General features: G+C 43.4%; 1 protein-coding gene across 8 annotated transcripts in view; it reads left to right on the forward strand.

Moving 5' to 3' along the window:
• ubr5 (ubiquitin protein ligase E3 component n-recognin 5) overlaps positions 1 to 26,108 on the forward strand; it is a 43,790-nt gene extending 17,682 nt beyond the window's left edge. For 2 of the 8 annotated variants that reach the window (XM_083761438.1, XM_083761442.1), the window contains exons 15-58: positions 157 to 266; positions 778 to 890; positions 2,170 to 2,337; positions 2,897 to 3,008; positions 3,200 to 3,354; positions 3,446 to 3,643; positions 3,772 to 3,982; positions 4,346 to 4,472; positions 4,706 to 4,857; positions 5,148 to 5,243; positions 5,692 to 5,815; positions 5,981 to 6,078; positions 6,645 to 6,802; positions 6,924 to 7,015; positions 7,336 to 7,482; positions 7,645 to 7,763; positions 8,114 to 8,240; positions 8,537 to 8,675; positions 8,885 to 9,045; positions 9,223 to 9,462; positions 9,965 to 10,088; positions 10,660 to 10,771; positions 11,773 to 11,928; positions 12,827 to 13,084; positions 13,274 to 13,542; positions 13,769 to 13,980; positions 14,455 to 14,688; positions 15,669 to 15,742; positions 15,997 to 16,169; positions 16,785 to 16,934; positions 17,413 to 17,630; positions 17,716 to 17,836; positions 18,516 to 18,888; positions 19,040 to 19,127; positions 19,240 to 19,384; positions 19,482 to 19,612; positions 19,940 to 20,000; positions 20,456 to 20,637; positions 21,109 to 21,193; positions 23,957 to 24,112; positions 24,606 to 24,719; positions 24,910 to 25,054; positions 25,162 to 25,247; positions 25,348 to 26,108. In XM_083761438.1, the coding sequence (XP_083617564.1) occupies positions 157 to 266; positions 778 to 890; positions 2,170 to 2,337; positions 2,897 to 3,008; positions 3,200 to 3,354; positions 3,446 to 3,643; positions 3,772 to 3,982; positions 4,346 to 4,472; positions 4,706 to 4,857; positions 5,148 to 5,243; positions 5,692 to 5,815; positions 5,981 to 6,078; positions 6,645 to 6,802; positions 6,924 to 7,015; positions 7,336 to 7,482; positions 7,645 to 7,763; positions 8,114 to 8,240; positions 8,537 to 8,675; positions 8,885 to 9,045; positions 9,223 to 9,462; positions 9,965 to 10,088; positions 10,660 to 10,771; positions 11,773 to 11,928; positions 12,827 to 13,084; positions 13,274 to 13,542; positions 13,769 to 13,980; positions 14,455 to 14,688; positions 15,669 to 15,742; positions 15,997 to 16,169; positions 16,785 to 16,934; positions 17,413 to 17,630; positions 17,716 to 17,836; positions 18,516 to 18,888; positions 19,040 to 19,127; positions 19,240 to 19,384; positions 19,482 to 19,612; positions 19,940 to 20,000; positions 20,456 to 20,637; positions 21,109 to 21,193; positions 23,957 to 24,112; positions 24,606 to 24,719; positions 24,910 to 25,054; positions 25,162 to 25,247; positions 25,348 to 25,560 (6,727 nt within the window). In that variant the 3' untranslated portion in view covers positions 25,561 to 26,108. The remainder of the gene's footprint in view (positions 1 to 156; positions 267 to 777; positions 891 to 2,169; positions 2,338 to 2,896; positions 3,009 to 3,199; positions 3,355 to 3,445; positions 3,644 to 3,771; positions 3,983 to 4,345; positions 4,473 to 4,705; positions 4,858 to 5,147; positions 5,244 to 5,691; positions 5,816 to 5,980; positions 6,079 to 6,644; positions 6,803 to 6,923; positions 7,016 to 7,335; positions 7,483 to 7,644; positions 7,764 to 8,113; positions 8,241 to 8,536; positions 8,676 to 8,884; positions 9,046 to 9,222; positions 9,463 to 9,964; positions 10,089 to 10,659; positions 10,772 to 11,772; positions 11,929 to 12,826; positions 13,085 to 13,273; positions 13,543 to 13,768; positions 13,981 to 14,454; positions 14,689 to 15,668; positions 15,743 to 15,996; positions 16,170 to 16,784; positions 16,935 to 17,412; positions 17,631 to 17,715; positions 17,837 to 18,515; positions 18,889 to 19,039; positions 19,128 to 19,239; positions 19,385 to 19,481; positions 19,613 to 19,939; positions 20,001 to 20,455; positions 20,638 to 21,108; positions 21,194 to 23,956; positions 24,113 to 24,605; positions 24,720 to 24,909; positions 25,055 to 25,161; positions 25,248 to 25,347) is intronic. The other 6 variants (XM_083761440.1, XM_083761443.1, XM_083761441.1 and 3 more) reach the window with 6 other exon arrangements.
• The last annotated feature ends 393 nt before the right edge of the window (positions 26,109 to 26,501 follow it).

Consider the following 26,501-nt stretch of genomic DNA (forward strand, 5'->3'; position numbering starts at 1 on the left):
CTCGCTTATTGGCCCCCTGTATGGTTCCCATCTTCACTCTACAATTATTTTTTTTTTGGAAGCAAGTTGTCGTATAATGACATTGTGTTTATACTGCGTTAAGCTTCGATAACCTTGGATAACAAATCTAATAATCCTGTTTCCTCCCCCACTTAGAACGGAGAGTAAGCCAGACTTGGTGAAGACTGAAATGGGTCCACCTCCCTCCCCAGCATCCACCTGCAGTGATACCTCTTCCATTGCTAGCAGTGCCTCGCTGCCCTACAGTATGTCATCCTCTCTCCTGCACTCTCCAGCTCTGTTGCATTCTGCCTTGCTGTCTCAGACACAGAACCCACTTTCTCTTCTCTTTACTCTCCATGACTCCTTTGACTTTGAAACAGATGGCACACAGTTTATTTTATCAGCTTGTACTGTACACCCAGCCAGGTCATTTCACATCTCTTTGTGCTGTCAGTTGTTCTTTTACCACTTCATCATGTCAAGCATATGGCAAGGTGTGGATATTGATATTGACGTCTTTAGTGCAAACTTTCCTTGCTTAGCCACATTCCAAAGTATAGCTTCGAAAACAATTGTATTTTTGTTTACACATGATTTTACTCTTCTATACTTGTACACAAGATGTAACAAATAAAAAAACTTTTAACCTAAATCATGCATTATATGTATTGCATCAGCTCTGCTGTTTGAATGTGGTGAATGGTGTTTGCATGTCCCAACACTAATCTGTGCTGGACATAATGGAATAACAGTGGTGTTGTACTCTGCTTACAGAACGAAGGCGCTCCACCCCAGCTCCCAAAGAGGAGGAGAAGGTGAACGAGGAGCAGTGGCCTCTCAGGGAGGTGGTGTTTGTGGAGGATGTTAAGAATGTCCCTGTAGGAAAGGTTGGTGGCAAATGGATAAACCTTTGTCTAAGACATGCAAAAGTGCAGCTTTTCGGTTTCTCTAGGATGTGTGTGTGTGTGTGTGTGTGTGTGTGTGTGTGTGTGTGTGTTCGTGCGAGCAAATAAATAAAACGTTTGATATGATACTAGAACCTACATATAACTACAAAATCGATTTAAAAAAGAAAACATGGGCCCAGGCCGTAGCGTAACGGTCTGGGCACCGGACTGGTAATCCAGTCGCAGTGTGCCGCGGGTTCGACTCCCGGACCCGACACGGCCTTTACTGCATGTCATCCCCCCATCTCTCTCCCGTTTCCTGTCAGCCTACTGTCTGTCCCTTCAAAAATCAATAAAAGGCGTAAGCCGCAAAAAAATATCTTAAAAAAAGAAAAAAAAAAGAAAACATGCATCTCAACTGTTGAATAAAGGAGAGGATGTTACTCTATTCATTACATGTCTTAAATTGACTAAAGAAAACTGTCCGTTGACTGAAAACCGTCACAAAACACATTTTTATTTTTATTATTTTGCCAGTGAATATAATTTCAATTTTACATGAGGAGTGTTGGACCTGTTGCCTGCAGAAATAAGCTGACCTGTTTAAAAAAAAACTAATAAATTAATTGTTTTTCTATGACTATCAGGGAATTAATGTTAACATCTTGCTCAATACTGACTATAGATTTGTACAAAGGATGCTACAGATACCAATCTTGTGTGTAAGGGGAACATTTGAATAAGTGTGTGTGTGTGTGTGTGTGTGTGTGTGTGTGTGTGTGTGTGTGTGTGTAAATAATAAATGCAGGATTTAGCTGGGCTTTATTTTGACCACCTGTTCCCGACTGCGGGTACCGCCCACAAGATTTGCGTTGGGACTAGTCCCCGTCACTGCCAACCCCTACATGTGGGTCTTGGGGAAGATGTAGAAAACCATGTCTCCTCTGATAACGCATCGCAAGCTGGTTCTTTTCACCTGACCGTGAGGAGTTTCAATGGGAGGACGTAATGTGTGCAGAAGTATATTCCATCCCTCCCAATTTCACTCCCTGATACCAGCCCGTAGAGTAAGTGCAGTGACAGAGTGTGCCCTTCCCTGCCATCTTCCCACCTGCTAATGACACCTATTGTGTTTGTTGGAGCGCCCGGCCATGCCGGAGGCACTGTGCAGGAATCATACCCCGATCTTCAATTCTCCATCATGAGGCAGGTACTTATGTACACCTTGCAATAACCGGATGCCCAAGACTCATTTAGTTGTCTCCGTTTTGCCTCCAAGGTGCTAAAAGTGGATGGTGCATATGTTGCCGTGAGATTTCCAGGCGCATCCAGCAGCATGAGCAGCCAGAGTGCTGCTGCTGCCGCCGCCGCTGCTGCTGTACCTACAGACTCTGACCCGTCGTCATTACTGCAGGACTGTAGGCTCCTCAGAATAGATGAGCTACAGGTATGAGTGCAATTACACACTGAAATATACATACATGTACAAATCAAAGGAAAATAACTAAGTGTCTTAGTAAACTGTTGGGGTGCCAGAACCAAGTCTCTGGAACTCGAGTGGAGGGATGGAACACCAAAATCTGTTCCCTCATTTTGTGTTTCCAACACAATTGGATTGAGATATGAATCCCATCACTGTACGGGTCAAGCATTCAGGCCTGTACTGTAGTCGGATTGTTTTTCTTTTGCCATCTTGATTCAAAATAAAGTAAATTGGCCATATTCAGCCTTTTTGTTCATGCCACAGAATATGATAGGATGTTAATTGCTTAAATGTATCTTATGTGATGCAGCACACCTCGTTATGTTGCTCCACTAATTTATTCAGGTTTATCCTTTCATTTGTCACCCTGTATGTATGCATGCATTTACATCATTTGTCATAAGTATTGAACTAACCACCAAGACTTGAATTTGATCAGAATTTGGTTAAGAACGGTCAGCAGAATTGTGCAAGTAGTTGAATATCTGACATTAATATTATGTTTGCTCCCCACCTTGCTCAGGTGGTAAAAACGGGTGGAACTCCTAAAGTTCCAGATTGCTTTCAGCGCACACCTAAAAAGCTCTGCATTCCAGAGAAAGCTGAGATCCTCGCTGTGAATGTTGACTCCAAAGGTATGTCACTTCCAACTAAATGTTTTTCTATATTGTTTTTTTCTCAACACAGTTTCATATGCACAGTGGTGGTCTTGAATAAAAAGGGTAAATCCATGGGATTCTCAAAAGCAATGTTTGAATGAATGAAATGATAATCACTTGGAAAACAGATACATTGCTTGCTCTCTCCCTCCCTCCCTCCCCCCCAGGAGTCCACGCAGTTCTGAAAAGTGGTAACTGGGTGAGGTACTGTATCTTTGACCTGGCCACAGGCAAAGCTGAGCAGGAGAATAACTTCCCCACCAGTAACCTGGCGTTCTTGGGGCAAAGTGAGCGTAATGTGGCGATCTTCACTGCCGGCCAGGTGAGCCAACATTGTGAATTACAGAAGGACCACTTGACATGCTATAGCAACCATCCCTGTCTTTAATGCAATTTTAATGTTCTTTTTCCAGGAGTCACCCATCATTCTCCGAGATGGAAACGGAACAATCTACCCCATGGCCAAAGACTGCATGGGTGGAATACGAGATCCTGATTGGCTGGATCTGCCACCCATTGCCAGCTTAGGAATGGGGGTGCACTCCCTTGCCAACCTCCCCTCTAACTCTACCATTAAAAAGAAAGCTGCTATAATCATCATGGCTGTTGAGGTAAATGCCACACGTCACGCTATAGACTAGACCTCATGTGATGAAGGGATTTGAACAAAAATCGTGTTTTCATGCATTTGATACCGACACTCATCACTAAATGATGGATACTTGTTTGGGTGTTGCAGAAGCAAACATTGATGCAGCACGTGCTCCGCTGTGACTATGAGGCATGTCGGCAGTACCTAGTGAACCTGGAGCAGGCCTTCCTATTGGAACAGAGCGGACAGGCCCTTGGAGCACTTCTGGGACACCGTTGTGACGGAAACCGCAACATTCTCCATGCTGCTGTCTCTGTCTGCTTCCCTGTTAGCAACAAGGAGACAAAGGAGGAGGAAGGTAGGCTGGAACAGGGTCCAACACTACCCCTGTCTTGCCTAGACAGTGGTATCATTGCCAGCACAATATATCTCAACTCCATTTCCTGTTTGTGTGTAAAACATTACATTACATGAGTTTCTTAACAAGAAAAAAACAGACAAAAAGGATCATTTAATGGGATTTGAGTAGATCGAATAAAGCAGTAGCCATTTCAGATCAGTACTGTTGCCTTAACTGAGCATTCTGTATCCTCGCACACAACCTGACCAAAATGTAGCAAATGTAGTGTAGTTCATAATGAATTTGTGATAATGGTGACCATGGGGGTGGAAAACACTCCATGTTCCAAGTTAGGTAACACTGGCTACTCTGTCATTCCAGAAGCTGAGCGGTCAGAGAGGAACACCTTCGCAGAGCGTCTGTCTGCCGTGGAGGCCATTGCCAATGCCATATCGGTTGTCTCCAGCAACAGCTCTGGAAATAGGACGGGCTCCTCCAGCAGTAGAGGGTAAGTACTTCGGTAAACTGAGAATAGTATTTATGTTACTATTATAAGCAGAACAGCAAATAGCTTATTGTTGAATCATAAACGATATAGTGGACCAGAAATATTTCCCTGTGTAATCTGTAGTAGAGGTCTTCACAGAGTATGCCACCTTCTGGACACCCGAGACTACAGTTATGCATGGAGCCTATTTTTGCTTGGTCCAATCTCCTCATTTGAGTGTCTCATGTCTCCAGGCTCCGTTTGAGAGAAATGATGCGTCGGTCTCTTAGAGCAGCTGGCCTCGGCCGCCATGAGTCTGGCCCTTCCTCCAGTGACCATCAGGACCCTGTCTCACCGCCTATTGCCCCTCCCAGCTGGGTGCCTGACCCCCCACCAATGGACCCCGGTCAGTACACTGAACCTAGCAAGCTGACTAGTTCACTGGGTTTCTTCTTTTCTAAGTAGACTAGACACTTTGTTTAGAAAGACTAACTAAACTTAAAAGATGTTGGTGGAGATTAGTTATTGGTGGGATCATATTTGAGGTCAGCGAAGAGTCCAAATGGGTGAGAAGCTGGAGAACCATTCATTCATGAACTGACACACGGTTGAAGTAGTGGGTCAAGTGTTGAGGTTAACGCAGTAATATGCCCCCTGAACGTACCCAGAATAACATTTATTGTACCTTCCTTACAGATGGGGACATTGACTTCATTCTAGCTCCAGCTGTGGGCTCTCTTACCACTGCATCCACTGGGACCAGCCAAGGACCCAGCACTTCCACCATACCAGGTCAGATAGCACTTTAACTCTGGATGGACATTTTCACAGCCATTCTTAATTCGATTCAGAAGATTGAGAAAACTGGATTGTGAAAACTGGGTCTCCTGTGTTTTCTATCAGACCATGAAGATGTTAAATCTTTATCACAGTGGAAGAACACACTTGTGTTCAGTTATATCATTACAGCCACTTGGAGAATAGTTTTATGAACCCAACCGATACATCGGTCTGGCGGACATTTTGGCCATTATTTTAATTTTTAACCATTTTTAACCAGAGTTGAGTTTCTAAGTGGTTAGAAAATGTTTTGAACAAGATATTGGTCAAAACACCAGTAATCGGTGGTATAGCACTATAGCATCCGACTCGAACAGTCTGGCATTGGTTGGCCCCAAGTATTTTTTGGATTTCTAGAATGGGAGGTAAATAGTGAATGCTTACTTCTTACTCTGACCAGGCCCGTCCTCTGAGCCATCGGTGGTTGAATCTAAAGACAGGAAGGCCAATGCCCACCTCATCCTCAAGCTGATGTGTGACAGCATTGTTCTGAGGCCACATCTACGAGAGCTGCTGTCTGCTAAGTATGACTCTTCATTTATGGCTGAAACGGATAGTTACCCTTCTTTCCCTAGAGATGCCAGTTTGATTTTCCATCTGCAGCAGATGGCCCTGTGTTCTTTTTTTTATTCTTTCCTTTCTTTTGCTCCCACCTCTTACCTTTCTTTGTGTGTATTGCTTGTGGACAGGGATGCCCGTGGAATGACCCCATTCATGCTGGCAGTCAGTGGGAGAGCTTATCCTGCAGCCATCACCGTTCTAGAGGCCGCTCAGAAAATGTCCAAAGGTATGGCTCTGTCACTCCGTGGCTCTCTGCTGTGACCTAGATTGGTATTTGGTGGAGAGGGCGCTCTCTGCTGTGTTCTAGATTGGTATTTGATGGTGTGGATGGTTATTGCGCTTCAATAGCTGTTGAATTCATGCTCCGCAAAGTACTTAAATTGAGTCTGTGGTTCCAATACTGGGAGAAAGGTAAATGGCATTGCAATGGAAAGAGAACTCGTTTGTGGAACAACAAAATGAGCAACCTAACCTATGAATTACTAATGATAAGAATCACACCTGTGTGAAGTGAGGGGCGCTAATATATTAAAGGCTAACTGTTGACTTTAATTCTGAGCAGAATAAAACGTCATTCATTCATTTGTGTAAAAGCGACTGGTCCAAACCATGTCCATAATTTATGTGCATCACAAACTATTTTGACTGACCTGCTTACGATAGCCCATGATATTGCAACTGCTGCAGAAAGATCACCAGCAGTCATAAAAATATTCTTGAGGTCATGTTGTTATTTCGATTGTGCTTCCTGTGCAAACCTTTCACTTTGCTCATCCATTCTGTTGAACACAGTGGGTGACCCTGGCATTGTGGAGAAGGAGGATGCAGACTCTGTTTTTATGGAAATGATCTGTCCCCTGGGGACCAACCCGGATGATTCACCTCTCTACGTCCTCTGCTGCAATGACACCTGCAGCTTCACTTGGACTGGAGCCGAACACATCAACCAGGTAGGAACTAAATTGATGATGGCGTCGCTGCTGAATGTGATGAGTTTTTATTTCTTCTTTTGACAATGTGAAGATCAACTCACTCACTTAAAATTGTCCCTCACATTGACAACCTATGCAGGATATCTTTGAGTGTCGTACCTGTGGTCTGCTTGAGTCTCTTTGCTGCTGCACAGAGTGTGCCAGAGTGTGCCACAAGGGACACGACTGCAAGTAAGTATCTGTTCCTGCTTTAACCACTTTCAACCTCACAGCCCTAATTTGTGTAGGCAAACATCTTTAAACCATTAAAAAATATATCAATTAGTTGATGAACAAGCTCACATGTCACAAGCTTGCAAATTTGCCAGTTCGGTCCACAACACCGTTGTACAACATAGTATAAAATAATGTGTTTAATCCTTGATTGAGTCTCATCAAAGGATTTCCTTCTGACCTCCATCGCCTTTATTCTGTTGTATAAATGATTAATATTTGTAGAAATTGCGGTGATAGTCAAACCAGTCTCACTGTGTTAACTTTATCTTTCCCAGACTGAAGAGGACCTCTCCCACAGCGTACTGTGATTGCTGGGAGAAATGTAAGTGTAAAACACTGATTGCTGGCCAGAAGGCTGCTCGCCTGGACCTGCTCTACAGGTTACTCACCACCACCAACCTGGTCACCACACCAAATAGCAGGTAAGATCCCACTCGGGTCTCTTATGTGGTACATTCCTGAAACATAATCTTCTTTGCATGCACAATTTCGGACGAGAAGGCTTATTTTATTACAAAAAAGATCGCTGACTCCTCCTAACTCATAATGAATGTTTCTCCAACTGCTCTCATGTTCATCTATAGGGGAGAACATATATTACTGTTCTTGGTGCAGACTGTTGCAAGGCAGAGTGTTGAGCACTGCCAGTATCGACCACCGCGCATCAGAGAAGACCGGAACCGCAAGGCTGCCAATGCAGAAGGCTAGTACTGAATGATTTTCAAATGTTGCATTACACCTTTTTGTTGAGGAAAACAGACAATTTGCTTACACCAACAATTTGGATGATTAATCATCTATTTAATTAATTGAATTGAATTTGTGGAAAAATTATTGGCCAAACTATGGACGGCAGAGTTAATCTGGTTAAATTAGTGACGACTGGAGTTCTTTTTGAGTGGTACAGCCACTCCATTGCCCAGCAATGTTTATCCCTGCGTGACTGGCTGGGTCCGAGCAAATAGTGGGTTTTCTTTCCACCACCAAGTGTTTTTTATGTTATGTCCTCAATGCAGCTTGTATTGAAATCCTCTGCCTCTCCCTCTCTGTCAGACTCTGACATGCCGGACCATGACTTGGAACCTCCTCGTTTCGCCCAGCTTGCTCTGGAGCGAGTCCTGCAGGACTGGAACGCCCTCAAGTCCATGATTATGTTTGGCTCCCAGGAGAATAAAGACCCGTGAGTAGCAACAACTGCACTCCAATTGCTAGTGGTGTATTATTTTCATATGCTGGACCAGTAGAATTAAAAATATGTACAATTATTTTAATGCGTTAATGTTCCTCTAACTAAACACATGCACCTGTTTCTAACATGCTGAATGTTGTAAGTTGTTATAGTCCAGTATATTTTGTAAAAGCTAAATAATTGCAAAAACTTAGTATATCATACCCTTGACATGGAAATGATAGATTCTGAAGACTTGGGTGAATGTCACCATATATGACTCAGACACTGTTGTCTCTCTGTACCAGATTGAGTGCAAGCAGCAGGATTGCTCACCTCCTGCCTGAAGAGCAGGTGTACCTGAACCAGCAGAGTGGCACCATCCGCCTCGACTGCTTCACTCACTGCCTCATCGTCAAGTGTGCCCCCGACATTACAGTAAGTCGGGTTAGTCACCGTCCTTACTACCTTATGACATACAGCAGCTGTGGTTGCAAATGCCTGCCTTTCCAGTAAAAATTGCATATTGTATTCTGAAATATGCCTCAACTGGAATAGATTCCATTGCTATTTTCTACTACTTTAAACAAATATATATAATTATGTGCATTATGGTTGCCTGTATTTACGCTGTTCTCTCACTGTTCCCTCACAAGTTCATAGACACCCTGCTGGGTACGCTGGTGAAGGAGCTGCAGAACAAATACACTCCTGGTCGGAGAGAGGAGGCAATCAATGTCACCAGGAGGTTCCTGCGTTCTGTAGCCCGGGTCTTCGTTATCCTCAGTGTGGAGATGGCCTCGTCCAAGAAGAAAAAGTACGCTTTTAGCTCAGGAGTTGTTACGACGATGCAAATGTCAAGCATACCTATCCATTCTGTATGCAAATTTGAATTCTGTCACAAGATGCATATAAGAACACAAGCCACAATATAATGAAAATTATTCACGCAAGAATCGCTGATTTTGTTCTTGTGTTAACTCCCTCTGTACAGTAACTTCATCCCCCAGCCCATTGGGAAGTGTCGGCGTGTATTCCAGGCCCTTCTGCCCTACGCGGTGGAGGAGCTGTGTAACGTGGCAGAGTCCCTTATTGTTCCTGTGCGTATGGGCATTGCAAGACCCACTGCCCCATTCACCCTGGCCAGCACCAGCATTGATGCTGTGCAGGGCAGCGAAGAGCTCTTCTCTGTGGAACCTCTGCCCCCGAGACCCTCTCCTGACCAATCCAGCAGGTCAGTTAATGTATCATCTATATAGGAATTTAAGCAAACACACACACCACTTCATCAATGTTCCCTCTAAAAAAGACTCAAACCTCCTGAGCAACTACTGAGCAAACATTACGTCACTTTGACACCAACTATCCAAACTTTAGATAATGCGAAGTGAGCGCCCCTCATTTTTTTCCAAATGGATTTTGGTATCTGCTTACCTAAAAAAACTGTGGGGGGGTCCCCGGGGGGACCCTCTACTGTACTGTCACTGTACTGTACTCTCACCCAAAATCATCATATATATATATATATATATATATACAGTTAAAGTGTGTGTGTTAGGTTGCGCAACAGTGACACATGATGGTGAAAACGTTCACCAAAACGTTATTTTCGTGCTCGGACAGACCCAGCCAGGGACCCAGGGACACACATACTGTAGCTGTCTATAGGAGTGGTTGCACCATTCCAAAATAATCCTGTCTGTAATGACCCTTAGCTTCTCTTGAATCTCACACAGCTCCAGTCAGACAGCTTCCTCTTACATCATCAGGAACCCCCAGCCTCGACGCAGCAGCCAGTCCCAGCCTGTCAGAGGGCGAGATGAGGAGCAGGATGATATTGTCTCAGCAGATGTGGAAGAGGTGGGGAGTGTCGTTATAAAATCATTATGTTCATAATTACCTTTGTATGCGATTATGTATTACATGACACTTGACAGACATTCTGGGATGAGACTGTGCATGCACACTTCAATACCATGTTTCTTTTTTTATTATATATATTTTTTATCCCACGATTTTGTAACCCATTTTTCACCCCTGTGTCAATCATCTAATGTGATCCTGGGCTCTACACACCCTCCGCCAACCTGGGGAGAGCAACGGACTTGAACTCATGCTTCCTTCATGCTTGAGTGTCCAAGTTTCTCCTTTACACCTGACGGGGGGGAGTTTCCCTGGTTGGACGTAGCGCGTGGAAGGAACACGTTATTCCAACCAGTTCCTTTCCCCTCCATCAGGTGCCAGCCTAGGGGACACGGGGAGAACATGCAAACTCCACACAGAAAGGCCCTTTCGCCAATACCATGTTTCTAATTGGGTCAGCCAGCTATCGCATGTTTAATCCCAGAGTTATTTATCAACAGTCTTCACATACCAATTTGACTGTATATGGATTTTGACTGTATTTTCAAATGTAATGATTTTTCCTCAGGTTGAAGTTGTTGAGGGTGTGGCAGGAGAGGAGGATCACCATGATGACCAGGAAGAACAAGGAGAGGAAAATGCAGAGGCAGAGGGTCAGCATGATGAACATGATGAGGATGGTGAGACTGTTATACTCTGTAACACTGGTTAGCTCCAGACCTAATGTATTGCCAGACACCAGGGAGAAAACAATAATAATAATGGATTGCATTTTCATAGCGCTTTTTTATGCACAGTTCTTGCTAAAAGTGCTTACAATAGTCCATTCATTCATAACATTGGGAACAATTGAGAACAACTCATAGAGACTGAACCATTTCAGTGGAAGTTGCTCAGTGGCGTTTTGAAGCACCTGGGAGAACCGTGTACTTCCGCGTTTTTTTTCTTCGATTTGGACACCAAATTTGGTGTCCAAAATGCGGATGTACAAACGGGCGCTCAATGTTAAAGCCCAGCTGCACGGGTTTCCTCGTCATAACTCCACGGGTCCGCCTGCAGTCCCCGTTCTTACCACTAGGGCCGAGCGCCTCAACGTTGGAGAGCTTCACTGGGGGCTTGAGTCAACTACACGATAACATGAGGCATGTGGGTATGGAGAGAGTACTACACCTAACCTACTTCATTAACCCATTTAGACCTGAGGCCCATTCTAAAAACGCCTCCTAAAACCTAACCTAAGGTTTTCTGAAAATAGTTGCTATATCAGACACAGAGGTGTATGTGACACAGAGGGCGCAGACGGCATTAAAGGTAAAACAAAGTATAGGTAGCACCAGGTCTAAATGGGTTCAACATTGTTTTCCAATTTCTAGAATTTATTTTTCTAGAAAAAAAATTCCCATACAAATGGGATCTGACCCACTGTTTGGGAAACGGTGCGTTCTACTGCTTGGAGAGAGGATGTCAGTGTAATTCATCCATAATATCAGACTGATTCACTAGGTTTGTTTATTTTCTCACTTTCTCACACCAGGGTCCTATTTAGGTCTTATTTAAATTACGTCAGGAAATTCCCCTCCCCAAATGTAGCAATCAGTCTCGAGGCTACGTTAGGCCCAGGCTATGAACTGGATCCTTTACTTGTACTTGACGGTAATGCCTCTGTATTCTCATTTTACAGGAAGTGACATGGAGTTGGATCTGCTGGCAGCTGCCGAGACTGAGAGTGACAGTGAAAGCAACCATAGCAACCAGGACAATGCCAGCGGCCGCAGAAGCGTTGTCACGGCAGCCACTGCTGGTTCTGAAGCAGGTTGGTCAACAGCTCACATATCAGGTGTTTGTTTTGAAGCGTTTGACATCTTGTCTTCTGACTTTAATCTGATTTGATATTTGTGGGGGAAGATACAGTAGGGCCCAGAGGGGGTGACCTCATAGCTAAATAGAAAAAGAAAGTACTGCCTTGCCTCCTTCTGTTTGTATTTTCTGTTGCAGACTAATTCAATCCTCTCATAATCACTATTCCTAGCGCTTAGCTAGAAGTGGCCCTCAGAAATGTCCTTATCCAACATGCTAGTTTTATGTCTTTAGAGAACTGATGATACAGCAGACAACTTGGTCCCTGCTTCAACGCTCAATGTATTTCATTTGCAGGCAGTAGGTCGTCCCTGGCATTTCCTATTTTTGGTATGGGCTCCTCTTTACTACAATGCATACAGTATGTCAGGGCCAGAGTGAATCTGCAAAGTGCACACACGGTTTCTCTCCCGAGTTCCCCCAGATTAGTTTCCATCCTCACATTTTCACATTTATCGTACCCGTCATCATTAACTAATTTATCGTTAGCAACCTTTATTTGCCCTCTGAAATAACAAACTAACGTCTAGCTTCTCCAAAGTTTGTTTCTTTTGTTCCTTTTTCGTATTTTGCATTTGCTACTAATGTTTTACCGATTTGAACTCAAGTTCCTGCATTTTTATGGGTGAAGTTTTGTCTGTGCGCAACTTCCAACAAGTTTTAAATGTAGGAGATTAAGCCATTTACCATATATAGTACAGACAAGCAGATACAGCTGTGGTTTGAATTGAAGCCTTTAAATCCTAGTAGTAGCGTTGTTTGGCCTTGTGGTGGTGTGGTTCACTAACCCGCACTCCTGCCTCTACAAAGTTTGTACGTGTGAAGGAGGGAGAGGTTGATGAACAGACCTTTAATCCCCTCCTCCTTCTCGTCCCAAGGTGCCAGCAGTGTCCCTGCCTTCTTCTCCGAGGACGACTCCCAGTCCAATGACTCCAGTGACTCAGACAGCAGCAGCAGTCAGAGTGACGATGTTGACCAGGAGACCTTCCTATTGGATGAACCTCTGGAGAGGACGACTAGCTCCTCCCACGCAAACAGTGCAGCCCAGGCACCTCGATCCATGCAGTGGGCCGTACGCAACGCACCCAGCCAGAGGGCCACGGGTAGCGCCCCCTCTAGCTCCTCTACACCTGCTGGTCAGTGGTTTATTTCTTTCTCCCCATTTGCTTGATTGATTTTATTTAGTTTTTTTGGGGTGTGATGTTTTCTTCAGAAAAGCTTTGACAATATTAAAGCATTTGTGAATCTTGCTCACTACACTAAAGGCCCTTAGAGCTACAACCAGACGGTCGATATATTATAATAAATGATGTAATCTCCAACAGCGAGCTCCACAGGGCTCATATACATTGACCCTTCCAACCTTCGGCGCTCCAGTGCCATCAGCTCTAGTGCTGCGGCTGCAGCAGCAGCGCTAGAGGCCAGCAACTCCAGCAGCTACCTGACATCTGCCAGCAGCCTGGCGCGGGCTTACAGCATCGTCATCAGGCAGATCTCTGACCTCATGAGCCTGATCCCTAAGTACAACCACCTGGTCTACTCCCAGTACCCTGCTGCTGTGAAGCTGACCTACCAGGATGCTGTCAACCTGCAGGTGAGGTTATATAGTGCCAGGCAAAGAAATGAACAAAAGCAGATGATTTCTCAGACATACAGACATCCATTTGAAGTGCAGTTAAGAGGGGAACCTTTGGATCTTTACATCATTATATCAAATCTAATTATTTTTAAATATCTTTTTAAACATCTTTCCATGAAAAGCCATTTCCCTTAAATCTTTCCATGTTTAAAAGCATCTCTGCCTGTATGTGTTCAAGCAGAACTACGTAGAAGAGAAGCTGATCCCCACATGGAACTGGATGGTGTCCATCATGGACTCCACTGAGGCCCAGCTGCGCTACGGCTCAGCCCTGTCCTCAGCAGGAGATCCAGGGCACCCCAGTCACCCACTGCATGCATCGCAGCACTCTGCTCGCCGGGAACGCATGACCGCCCGAGAAGAAGCCAGCCTACGCACTTTGGAAGGACGCAGGTAAAAATAATATAAATGCATTGCTTTTCATTTCCTGGGCCACTCGACGTTCTGAAAGGGGGAGGGACTGCGACGCTCTATAGCATCCCTTTTCTAGGAAACTAATATTAATAGTTAAGTACGGTAGGTGAAAGTTCAGCGATGGTAGAAGATCTACAAGTCCACAACACATCATGTTGCAGTGTGTTATAGATATATCCGTATATACTAATAGATGTGCATATTTAGTCAAATAAACCAAGCTGGATTATCATGGCAGAGGCATCTCTCTTTGCTGTTATTTGAGTCTTGTAAGGGAAAGGCACAGGTTGATGTAGACACACTATCTACATTAGTCTGAAAAGAATATGACAACTGACTACTTTTAAATTCCCATTCCAGTGATTTTGAAACTTCATTATGTTCAAGTGTGAGCTAAAAATTTCTACTCTCACACAAAAGTGATGTATGAAGTATTTTTATTGTGTGTGTCAGGCGAGCAGCCACCCTGCTGACGGCCCGCCAGGGAATGATGTCGGCGCGAGGCGACTTCCTAAACTACGCGTTGTCCCTGATGCGCTCCCATAATGATGAGCATTCTGATGTACTTCCTGTGCTGGACGTCTGCTCACTGAAACATGTAGCCTACGTCTTCCAGGCACTAATCTACTGGATTAAGGCCATGAACCAGCAAACCACCCTGGACACCCCACAGATGGATAGAAAGAGGTAAATGGATAAAACCACAAACTAATTGTATGCAGTCGTTCAGTATCATGCAGTGGCTGCTGTGTTAATAGTTAAATGAGGCCTAAACACTTTGTCCACCAAAGAGTTTTATCCCAGTTTAACACATTCAAGCACGTCATATCACCTCCCATCAAATCATGTGGTCTTTTCAGTGGTTTATGATAGATGGCGCTCTTTGCCAACGTATGAATGATACTAGGTTTCTAGGAGATGGACACAACCAGAAATGAACCACAAGTGAACATTTCACCTAGCATCCGCCTCCATGATACCAGATTGTTTTCGGTCAACAGCCCAACATAACTATTCAACAGCGCATGACTAAAGAACCGATGATCACATTTAGTTTATTAAACAATGTATAAACAGCAACAGTACAGCCAATCAATCAAACTGGCCGAAGAATGTCTTAATTAATACCTTGCAATCAATGTGTTAAAATGCAAGCCACTCTGCTAAATGCTTCCAAATGCCCAGAGTTGAATATTTCAAATTGGCACCTAGTTAAGAACACCAGACATGAACGTGCAGATCAAAATAGTCATTCAATTCATCACGCAGCTGGTGTTTCCAGCATAGCGTAAATACACAGCTCTCACATTGAAAACAATTCAAAACATCCGGAAAAAAGCTTTTATGGACAGAGCCTTATTGTTCAAACATGGTGAGTAATTTGAGTCATTTATTTGAAATAATAAAGTAGCACTTGTGGATGGTGTAAATATTTGCTTTGCATAATAATGATGTAAACCAGGCTGGATTATCATGGCAGAGATATCTTCCCTCCCTGTGATTTGAGTCTTTGAAGAGAGTGCAGGACTTTGGCACAGTCTACATTAATCTGACGACAAGACCTGAGACAACAGAACATACAAATGTGGACATCATTACAGGGGTTGTTTGACCTTTTTCAAACATCTGTGTAATTAAACTAATAGAATTGAAATGTTTATTTTCAGGAATCGTGAGATTCTGGAACTGGGTTTGGACAATGAGGATTCTGAACATGAGAATGACGAGGATACAAATCAAAGTAAGTGAAATTAAGAAATTACTTCAATTTATTTTGTAATAATGTGTATATATAGGGAAATACAGACTTATTCAAATCTTTTACATGTCGATTATTTGTCCCCTCTATTCCTTGATAACTTGCAGAGTATGTTTTGGACAGTGAATCTCTGAACTGACCCACTGTGGGTTTTCAAGGTGTTTAGCTAGCCTACCAGTGGCTTTAACATTTGCAGTGTTTGATGTTAGAACTCTTTACTGTACATCTTGCCTCAGGTTCAACACTTCAGGACAAGGATGAGGACCCGGTTCCTGCAGAAACTGGCCAAAACCACCCCTTCTTCCGTCGCTCTGACTCCATGACCTTCCTGGGCTGCATCCCACCCAACCCCTTTGAGGTTCCACTAGCAGAGGCCATCCCTCTGGCAGACCAGCCACACCTCCTGCAGGTCAGTGACTGCTTTGTTGGAAGCATTCTAAAATCACTTAATGCTGGTATTGCAGGTCCTTTATTAGGTGAAATTCTCTGTGGGGCGGATACTCATTCACTAATGGATGAGATTGATGCAGGGTTTGGTGCATATAGTACAATAAACTAAACTGGATTATCATGGAGCAGAGGCTTGGCACCAGTTGAAGTAGACACCATCTACATTAACAGATTCTGACAAGAAGACCTGAGACAACGAATGAAAAAATGTCATGGGGTGAATTGAATATTCCTTTAAATAAAGTTTGACTAAAAATGTAATGCGTCTCTAAATTAGGCAAAAGAATTACCTGTGTTCCAATCCATCCAGTGTAACCACTTTCAACCTAGCGTCCCCAATCCCCATTTTGGACACAAATGTCCAAAATGCACAAATGTTTTTCCAAAATACACCAAATAGCTGAACTACAAGCTCACAACACGTTTGTTCCAACACTGCCATGCTGCTATTGTTGGTTCTTGTCATCTTAATGTATTGGCCTGAAATGTATTTAATTTTCAACCGGCTATGAAAATATCTGTCAAGTACAACAGGATAGAGTTTTAATTTACCACTGCCGGACATGTCTTGCAGCCCAATGCAAGGAAGGAGGATCTGTTTGGTCGTCCCTCTCAGGGTCTGTACTCCTCCTCCTACATGGCGAGCAAAGGCCTGGCCGAGGCCAGCATGGACAGGAACTGCCTGGAGGTAAACTTGGGCTCCTCTCTACCCTCCTCCTCTCAGGTATACCACACCTCCTCACTGGACAAACATACACTGGCACTGGCAGCTGTGTTCTAATATCAACTGTCTACCAAAGCTGACAAAAATGCCGGCAAGTGACACCATTGTGTGATGAAGCTAAAATGTTAGCTTAACATAGTTTGCCAACTTTCCTCAGAGGGAAATGCCTGCCTATTCCTTTGAGGAAACTGTAGGTATTCAGCATTCAATGTCCTCTCCTGTCCTCTAAATTCAAAGTGGATTTGTATTCCTCATTTACTCATGCACTGTTAAGTAGAAAGATTTGAGGACGAAATTGGATACTTGCAAGAGTCTTTCATGCTTTGTTTCATGCACGTGTGGAGAGTGGATATTGGAACATAGCCAGTCTTCTAGCCCATTCTCAATTTCCATTGTCATCATCAAAACATCGTCATCTCCTCCCCACAGCACCTCTTCACATGACTAAAACAAATATCATCCTAAATCCCATGAACAGATCCTGCCCACCAAGATGTCTTACTCTGCCAACCTGAAGAACGTGATGAGCATGGAGACAGGCCAGCAAGGTAGTGAGGACCAGTCAATGACGGAGCAGGAGCTTGACATCCCAAAGCCAGGACCCTCGCCGCACGACCTCGCTGCCCAACTGAAGAGCAGTCTGCTAGCTGAGATCGGTCTCACCGAGAGTGATGGACCACCTTTGCCATCGTTTAGGTATTGTTGAAAAGCTAAATTCTGACTAGATAGATAATTAATATGATTTTTTTGGGGTTCTCATGAAGACTATCCGTGTCCGTAGACCTCACTGTAGTTTCATGGGGATGGTGATCTCCCACGACATGCTGCTTGGCCGCTGGCGTTTGTCCCTGGAACTGTTTGGACGTGTCTTCATGGAGGACGTGGGAGCAGAGCCAGGATCGGTGCGTTAAAATATTTATATATAAGTTTGTTTTGAGTGTTAAGAAACGATGTATAAGTTCAGCAGCATACAGACCTCCCTTAAACCTGTAAAAAGAAGATTCCATAACTCATTCAGACCGGAAACCCCTATATTTAACTATACCTTTCAATCCAGGAATTGGGTTTAGACGATTCGCTTTCCTCCCGATACGATCTCGCTACCTAGAGTGCTGATTTGATTTATTTTGTGATTCTGTGTGTGTGTGTGTGTGTATTTTTTTTATATTAATACATCATATAAACACATATATTGAATCATACACTTCAATGCATCCAGATGAATTGAATCACTACTGGGAACCCCTTTTGGGGTTGTTGTTGCAATGTACAGTATGTAGCAACATTTACTTTTTTAATAAATATTTGATGTTTTTGCCCCTCCTGACCACTTCAGAAAACCTAGATCAGGAGTTAGAAGGCGTTATTAGAATCAGCCTCACGTCTAAATGTGTTAACTGAACCTGTCAAAGGAAAGATGGATGGATGGATGGATTGAATGAATGTTCTGCGGTCGTTTAATTGAATCAATAGGTGGAAGAATGAATGTCCTTTTTTAAATTAATTTGTCTTCCAAGAATACATTGATGGCTGTAATTAAAGTATAAGATTTTCACTGCCCTGCTGCTCTATATCACTCAGATCCTGACGGAGCTGGGTGGCTTTGAGGTGAAGGAATCCAAGTTCCGCAGGGAGATGGAGAAGCTGCGGAACCTCCAGTCCCGTGACCTGGCCCTGGAGGTGGACCGTGACCGGGACCAGCTCATACAGCAGACCATGCGACAGCTCAACACACACTTTGGCCGCCGGTGCACCACCACGCCCATGGCCGTGCACCGCGTCAAGGTCACGTTCAAGGACGAGCCGGGCGAGGGCAGTGGCGTGGCGCGCAGCTTCTACACGGCCATTGCCCTGGCCTTCCTGTCCAACGACAAGCTGCCCAATCTGGACTGTGTACAGAGTGTCAGCAAGGGCATGCAGGCCAGCAGTACGTGTCACCACGATTACAACTCAAGTATGACGATACATAGACTTATATCATGGAATTCAATTTCATTGATATAAAAGTTTCTGATAATAAAACTAGTCATCGCTTGGGTGAAGAGCAAATATTTCCAGGTGGTTTTTCAGAGTTAAAATGTGTGTGTGCGTGTGTCTGTGGTCAGATCTCATGCAACGCCTGAGGAACAGGGACAGGGAGAGGGAAAGGAGGAGTGGTGGACTTCGGGCTGGCTCCAGGAGAGACAGAGACCGGTAAACATCACAAGCCCCTCCTTTAAATGTTCCCCTTAAAATACATCTACTGAACTGGCTTCCTGCTAGACTGCTGGTAACCTCTGGTTGTCTTTCTGCGTGTGAATGACAGGGACTCAAGGAGACAACTGTCCATTGACACCCGGCCTTTTAGGCCTGCGTCAGAGGGTAACCCAAGTGATGAGCCGGATCCACTGCCTGCTCATAGGCAGGCCCTGGGTGAAAGACTCTACCCACGCGTACACGCAATGCAACCGGTAACCAACATTATCAACACTAAACAAAAATGTGAATGGATTCAGTTGACAGAATGTAACAGAGTTATCTCTCTCTGTCTGTATCTTTCTCCTAAAGGCTTTTGCCAGTAAAATCACAGGCATGCTGCTGGAGCTGTCTCCAGCCCAACTGCTGCTGCTGCTGGCCAGCGAGGACTCGCTGAGGGCCAGGGTGGAAGAGGCAATGGAGCTTCTCATTGCACATGGAAGGTGTGACAAGCTACCCAATTGAATGCAGACAGTTCTGCCGCTTTAACTAGTTCTGATTTGTGTAATGGCACACCCACCCTTCCCATGATATGGCAGAAATCATATTTGAGGCTTACAATGCTTTGTGAGCTTATAATTTGTCCATTTTCAGTGTGCAACAGGGCACGCAACCGATAAACCAATAAATCAGGCAGAACAAGCTCAACAAAATAAAACGCTGCTCAGATGTCCTTGCCATAAAGAGTAGTAGAATGACAATTGAGCTCATTGTACTGATTTTAACTCCTCAAATCTGACTATAACTCTCCTATCTCTTACCTCTTACAGGGAAAACGGTGCTGACAGTATATTGGACCTGGGTCTCCTGGAGACTCCAGAAAAAGCACAAGTAAACACACAGTCTCTTTATTTCTAGTCCACTCTGGCTTACAGTGACCAATTACAACCTTTCTTTCAATACAGACTCAGTTTGTAATGCTGCTAAAATACAAAGGCTGTTATCTTGCTAGTGCTACTAAGATGATATCTCTCCAATTGTCTTGTGTACCCAAGATTTATGTTTAACCCATTTAGGACTGGAACCCATTTTGGGGTTTTTACCTTTCAATCGGGGAACCCTTTGGGTAGTGTTGCTATGTACAGTATGGCAACATCTTTATTTTTGTGATTTTTGAATAAAATGGATAAAATAAAGATTTAGGAGGCAATTTTTAAAATGTGCCTCAGGTCTACTCTAAATGGGTTAATACACAGATGCTTTCCAGATGCAATCCACTCTTAACCACTCTTACACACACAAATGCCTCCTATCTCTTGGTGTGTGTGTGTGTTCTGTGGTTCTAGCAGCAGGAGAACCGTAAGCGCCATGGTTCCACACGCAGTGTGGTGGACATGGAGTTGGATGACCCAGATGACGGGGATGACAACGCTCCTCTATTCTACCAGCCTGGCAAGCGTGGCTTCTACTCCCCCCGGCCTGGCAAGAACACAGAAGCAAGGCTCAATTGCTTCCGCAACATTGGCAGGTAACAATTGGCTAATCTTTGATTAATCAGATATGGAAAATAAACTTATCTTAGACAAATACATTACTTATAATAATGTAATTCAAGGCATTACTTACGCCAGAATAACTTTGATTTACTCAGAATATGAAACATATTGTTGCGATGTGTCTTGAACTGTCTTCTGAGCTAATACTTGAGATAGGCTATTTTGTTTAATTTGTTTATGTGTATATTTGGAATCTACAGACGGGTGACAAATTAAAGGAAAAAACCTGAATAACTGATTGGAGAAACGAATGCATCTTCTTCCATACATGTGTATTGTGTACTGCATGATATAACTAAGCTAACTAATTCTAATACTAATCATGCCATGTAGTACGTAAGACCATAAGTCGAGAGTGTTCGGTCACCTGTCTGTACATAATATCCATAATGAAAGATTGTGTGGTGTAACAATTATTTATGTTTGTTATGTGTTTTCTGTAGGATACTTGGGCTTTGTCTGCTGCAGAATGAGCTTTGCCCAATTACATTGAACAGACATGTCATCAAGGTGCTGCTAGGAAGAAAGGTAAGCGTAAACCGATGATATAGACCTCAATATAGAGCGTGTTTCTTCATACTAATCTAAGTATTTAACCACATGAACCCCAGTGTCCTATTATATGGCGGACATTCTGCAAAAATAGCAGATGGGATATTTTTGTCAACGCAATTTGGTGTGGACGTGGAGGTTAGTGCTAGTCAGTGTTGTGACTAACGCCCTTACATCGCGTTACGTTACATAACGTAACTACTATTTGCAGTAACTTGTAACCTAACGCTTTACACTTCCCATTCCATAACGGCCTTATAGTTATTGTGCGAGTGTTACCCGCGTTATGGCGTTATTGTCCACTTATGTGATCAGTGAAAAGTGATTAGGGCTGTCCCCGACTAAGGATTTGTATAGTCGACTGATAGATGAATAAATTTGTTGTTAGTCGACTAATAGTCCCCAAAAATTGTATAATAAAAATACAATATTTACAAAAAATATTGTATTATTCCACTAGGTCTGTGGGGGACATAAACACATTTGAACATTCTGACTGTTCAAATCTCCAATGTGCATGTGGAGTGGTGTCTGCCTGTGTGACTTGAATCGCACAGTGCGCTGGCCTGATAGACTCCAAAAACAAAATTGAGAGCCTTGTCATTACCCAGATTGAGCACAGCAGGTGAGATTGAGATTCTGGAGTCTATCAGGCCAGCGCACTGTGCGATTCAAGTCACAGGTAGTGGCACATTGCCACACAGGCAGACACACTCCACATGCACATTGGAGATTTGAACAGTCAGAATGTTCAAATGTGTTTATGTCCCCCACAGACCTAGTGGAATAATACAATATTTTTGTAAATATTGTATTTTTATATAGAATTTTTTGGGGCAAAAGAAATAATATATATATATATATATATTATTATTATTTTTTTGTGATGAACATCGACTAAGAGGTGGTCAGTCGACTGAGACCCGTTCCGATCGATTATTCGACTAATCGAGGTCAGCCCTAAAAGTGATCAGTGAAAAGTCTGTGAGTCTCTCATATTACAGGCGTCTCTGTGCTGCTGACTGCAGTGCAGAGACTAGAGAGCGCTCTCTGTGTTGACAGTTTCGTTTGTGCTCTGCCTCTCAACTAACTGCGGGAAAAACACATGGCGCATGCTTATGACGCTCTTAAATATGCATCAGCAGCCAGCAACAACAACGCACTAGCAGTAGCAGCATAAACCACTCGTCGTCAGACGGAATACACACGCAAATACGAGTCACGACACAACTTTATTGCACATCTGTGCTTGCCTTTCATCCACGCTTCTATAGCCTTTTAAATCTCATTGCCCATCCACGGGCACAAGCAGCTTCCACCCGATCTGGATGGTGCTGTTGTTTCTGACGAGGGTAGCAACTAGTTAGCATGGGAGCTAACATTAGTTTAACTCTGGTCCATATCGTTAGAAGCCAAGGAGTCCTCCTAATAACACTGGTACTTTCCATCTGTTCCCCAACCCTCACACTCGATGTTGCGTCTGCCCGTGTTTAATGGTCAGGGTTTCACTGTCCACAGCAGGCAGACCTGTCAAAACTATGCACTTCCCAAAACTCACAAGACATGCCAGCCACCACCTATAAGTTCAAACACACCTCTAGGATATTTGTTTCCCCAGCTATCTCATTCCACTTTCATTTATTTTATTCCATAGTCTTAGTTTTTCTCTAATAAAGTAGTTTTTATTTGTTTTCTCACGTTCCCCTTGAAAAGCGTCTTTAAGTACTCAGAGAAGCATTATATAAATAATAATATCACTATTATTATTACTACTTTTTTAACCCTTGGCCTACAATTAACGGAAAAAACGGCATTAATCGAAAAATCTAAACCTCCCGTTAACGGAAAAAACGGAATGACAATCAATATCAGTTATCGCGGGGTCAAAAGAGCAAAAATTTATATTTTTTCGCTAATATCACTAATGTTGGATGTAATTTACCAAAAAACGGCCGAAATCCACGTGATCGTGCGCTATCGTGCACGCGCGCCGTCTCTATGTGCGTCGCTGTAAAAAATGTGATATTTTGCGATCTTTTGAGGTTGATTTGAGGTTAATTTGACTTAGTTATGAAAAATATAGCATTAGCTTAGCAATCCGGACCAGCCAAGCTATTGACTAGGGTCAAAATACTACAGGATGTTGTTGATCGTTGAACCGGAAGTGACTTAGGAAGATCCGTCTATTTTAGCCAAAATCAGCATAATGGTGCTTTCCCGCCATCTGGTGGCGATTCGAGAGAATACATTTGCAATCCACCAGATCTTTCTTGTATGTTAAAACGATGAATTAAAAATATGCCAATTTGTTACCCAAACAAAAAAATTGGGACTGGCAGTCCAAGGGTTAATTGCCTATGCTTATGTAGTCACTATTCATTGATTCACTCGTATCCAAATCCATTCGAAAAAAAGCTCACTGATGATCAGGTCAAATAGGCCTATTGATATGCGATTAATTGAGATCACAAAAAACCTTCTTTTAAATCGTTTTTTATATTATTATTTTTTAAAGTATAGTAAAGTAGTTACTTTCATAATTTAATGTAAAGTAAAAAAACAAATTACTTTTTTAGATAAGTAACGATAACTATAATTCTTTACTTTTTAAAAGTAACTTCCCCAACACTGGTGCTAGTGAACCTAGTATACCCCTGGATGACTCCGGCCAACTAACTTTTTAGAGGTTAAGTGAACTAGTCTACAAGTAACGGTGGATGTATGTTATTGTTATTGCAGGTGAACTGGCATGACTTTGCATTCTTCGACCCAGTGATGTATGAGAGCCTGCGGCAGCTCATCCGCCACTCACAGGCTGGTGAGGCTGAGGCAGTCTTTGCCGCCATGGACCTTGCGTTTGCCATCGACCTCTGCAAAGAGGAAGGCGCTGGACAGGTAAAGGATGATTCCCAATAAGACCAGTTCATTTTGCTTCTGGTCTTAAAGACTCCAATAACTCTGAGTGTGTACAAACCATAGAGTATATATGAATAGAGAAGACACCAGAGTTCTCCTCCCATCCACTTGCATTAAGTTGCTCAAAAGCGCTTGAGGTGATTTCACTCCTCCTTCCTGGTAGGAACAGAGTGCATTCTGGGACGGATTGCAATGGTGAGTGGCCCCAAACACGTGAACGCGCTGCCGTTGAACACACACGAGCGTCGTCCGTCGTGAACGTGTACAATGATAGTCAACGGACAGCGCATTCATGTGTTTGGGGCCAGGCTGCAATACCTTCATTCGGCCACTATGTCCATTTCGCCTCAGGGTTTCCTCTGGGTGCCTTCTCTATTCATATATACTCTAAGGTTCTATTTGGACCCCATTTTATTTATTATATTTCAGGAATTAATGAGATTGATATTTAACTTTCTGTGACATCTGTCAGGTGGAGCTACTCAATGGCGGGGTGAACATGCCAGTGACTCCTCTCAATGTGTATGAGTATGTGAGGAAATACGCAGAGCACCGAATGCTGGTGGTGGCAGAGCAACCTCTTCACGTGAGCATCAACCACGCCCTTAAATATGACCATGAATCCTCTGTTTTTTGCCATACCGGGGGGTACGGGGGCTGGGCTATAATATGTCTAACTGACTGATTCACCAATGTTGCATGCATGAGCATCAGTGCCACAGTGATGCTCCAAATGTCATACCACACCACTTATGTGAGTTGTGTTTCTTTACTAGGCAATGAGAAAGGGTCTGCTAGATGTGCTTCCCAAGAACTCCCTGGAGGATCTGACTGCAGAAGACTTCAGGCTGCTAGTAAATGGCTGTGGAGAGGTTAACGTGCAGATGCTCATCAGTTTCACCTCCTTCAATGATGAATCCGGTATGCCTGTTCCCCCTGTATTTGAAGTGTTGTGCTCGTCTTATTCAAGTTGCATTTGTATATTTTTGCTATGCTGAGAAAATATCTTTACTTATTTGATTCCACAGGGGAAAATGCAGACAAACTACTGCAGTTTAAACGCTGGTTTTGGTCCATTGTTGAGAAGATGAGCATGACTGAGAGGCAAGATCTGGTAAGTGCCCTGCAAATTATTTCAACCAATTCACTCTCAAGCTGTCTCAAAATGACACCACTTTAATATTGTTTTCCCGTAATTGTTGCGTGCTCCTCAGGTATACTTCTGGACCTCCAGTCCTTCTCTGCCAGCTAGTGAAGAGGGCTTCCAGCCAATGCCCTCCATCACCATCCGGCCTCCCGATGACCAGCACCTACCCACAGCCAACACCTGCATCTCTCGTCTCTACGTGCCACTCTACTCCTCCAAACAGATTCTCAAACAGAAACTTTTGCTAGCCATTAAGACCAAGAATTTTGGTTTTGTGTAGAGGTTAACAAAGACTAAAAGAAGAAAGAAACAGAGACACATCTTGTTTACCGTTGTGTAATATTTGCCTAGCTCCATTTTTGTAGATTTATTTTTTGTCTATACAATTTTATGAAATTCGACATACTGTCGCTATCTCCCCAGGCGGTAATATTTGTTTGTGTTGTGAACACAGACGGCTTGTTTCTATTTTATTTTTATTTTGTGTTTATGAAGAGGTATAAAGTCCAGAACATTCCTGCATTGGCATTGTAAAGACTTAAAGCCCACAGCTCTGCTCTATTCGCTTAAACCTTTACTTCCCAGGAATTTGGCTCGACAGCAAACTGTTAGCCGAACCCCAGCCAAAGATGACAGCAGTAGAAGTATTTAAAATAAAGTAAAAAAAAAAGAAAAGAAAATGAGACACACTGTGATTATCGTTTTTTTCTTTTCCCCCCTCCCTGCCCTAATACTATCACTGACAGTTCACTGCTGCCTTTGTGGAGAGTCATTTTTTTCTTGTATAGGGGGAGTATGGAATTTCAAAATAAACTTGGATGCAAATTATTCATTTGGTCTTTATTTATTATACCACCATACGTGTGTTGATTCTTTCTCCCAGTATCTCTTTGAACAATGAATCCTCACAATCGGCTGCTTTTTGTGATTGTTAACAGTACTACTGTCAACCTACTCCGGAATGGGTTTATGTGACCACTGTTGTAATGCTAGTTTTAAAATGGGTGGGGGGGCACAGCTTCCCTGACTGTCTCCGGTCCAAGATTGTCAGAGGATCCATGGTTTGGTGAGTGGTTCTCTATCTGGGATCACTAAAGGCCCTGACTACTTTGGCACTGGTTTCTACTTGGTTGACCTCAGAACTTTGGACTGCTAGAGTTTGTTTGGTGTTCTGTGTGCCATGTTTAAATTAAGTGTTCCTTTGCAAAGGCGCGACTACTC

The sequence above is a fragment of the Protomyctophum parallelum genome, assembly GCF_964188405.1.
Source record: "Protomyctophum parallelum genome assembly, chromosome: 3".
Taxonomy (NCBI): domain Eukaryota; kingdom Metazoa; phylum Chordata; class Actinopteri; order Myctophiformes; family Myctophidae; genus Protomyctophum; species Protomyctophum parallelum.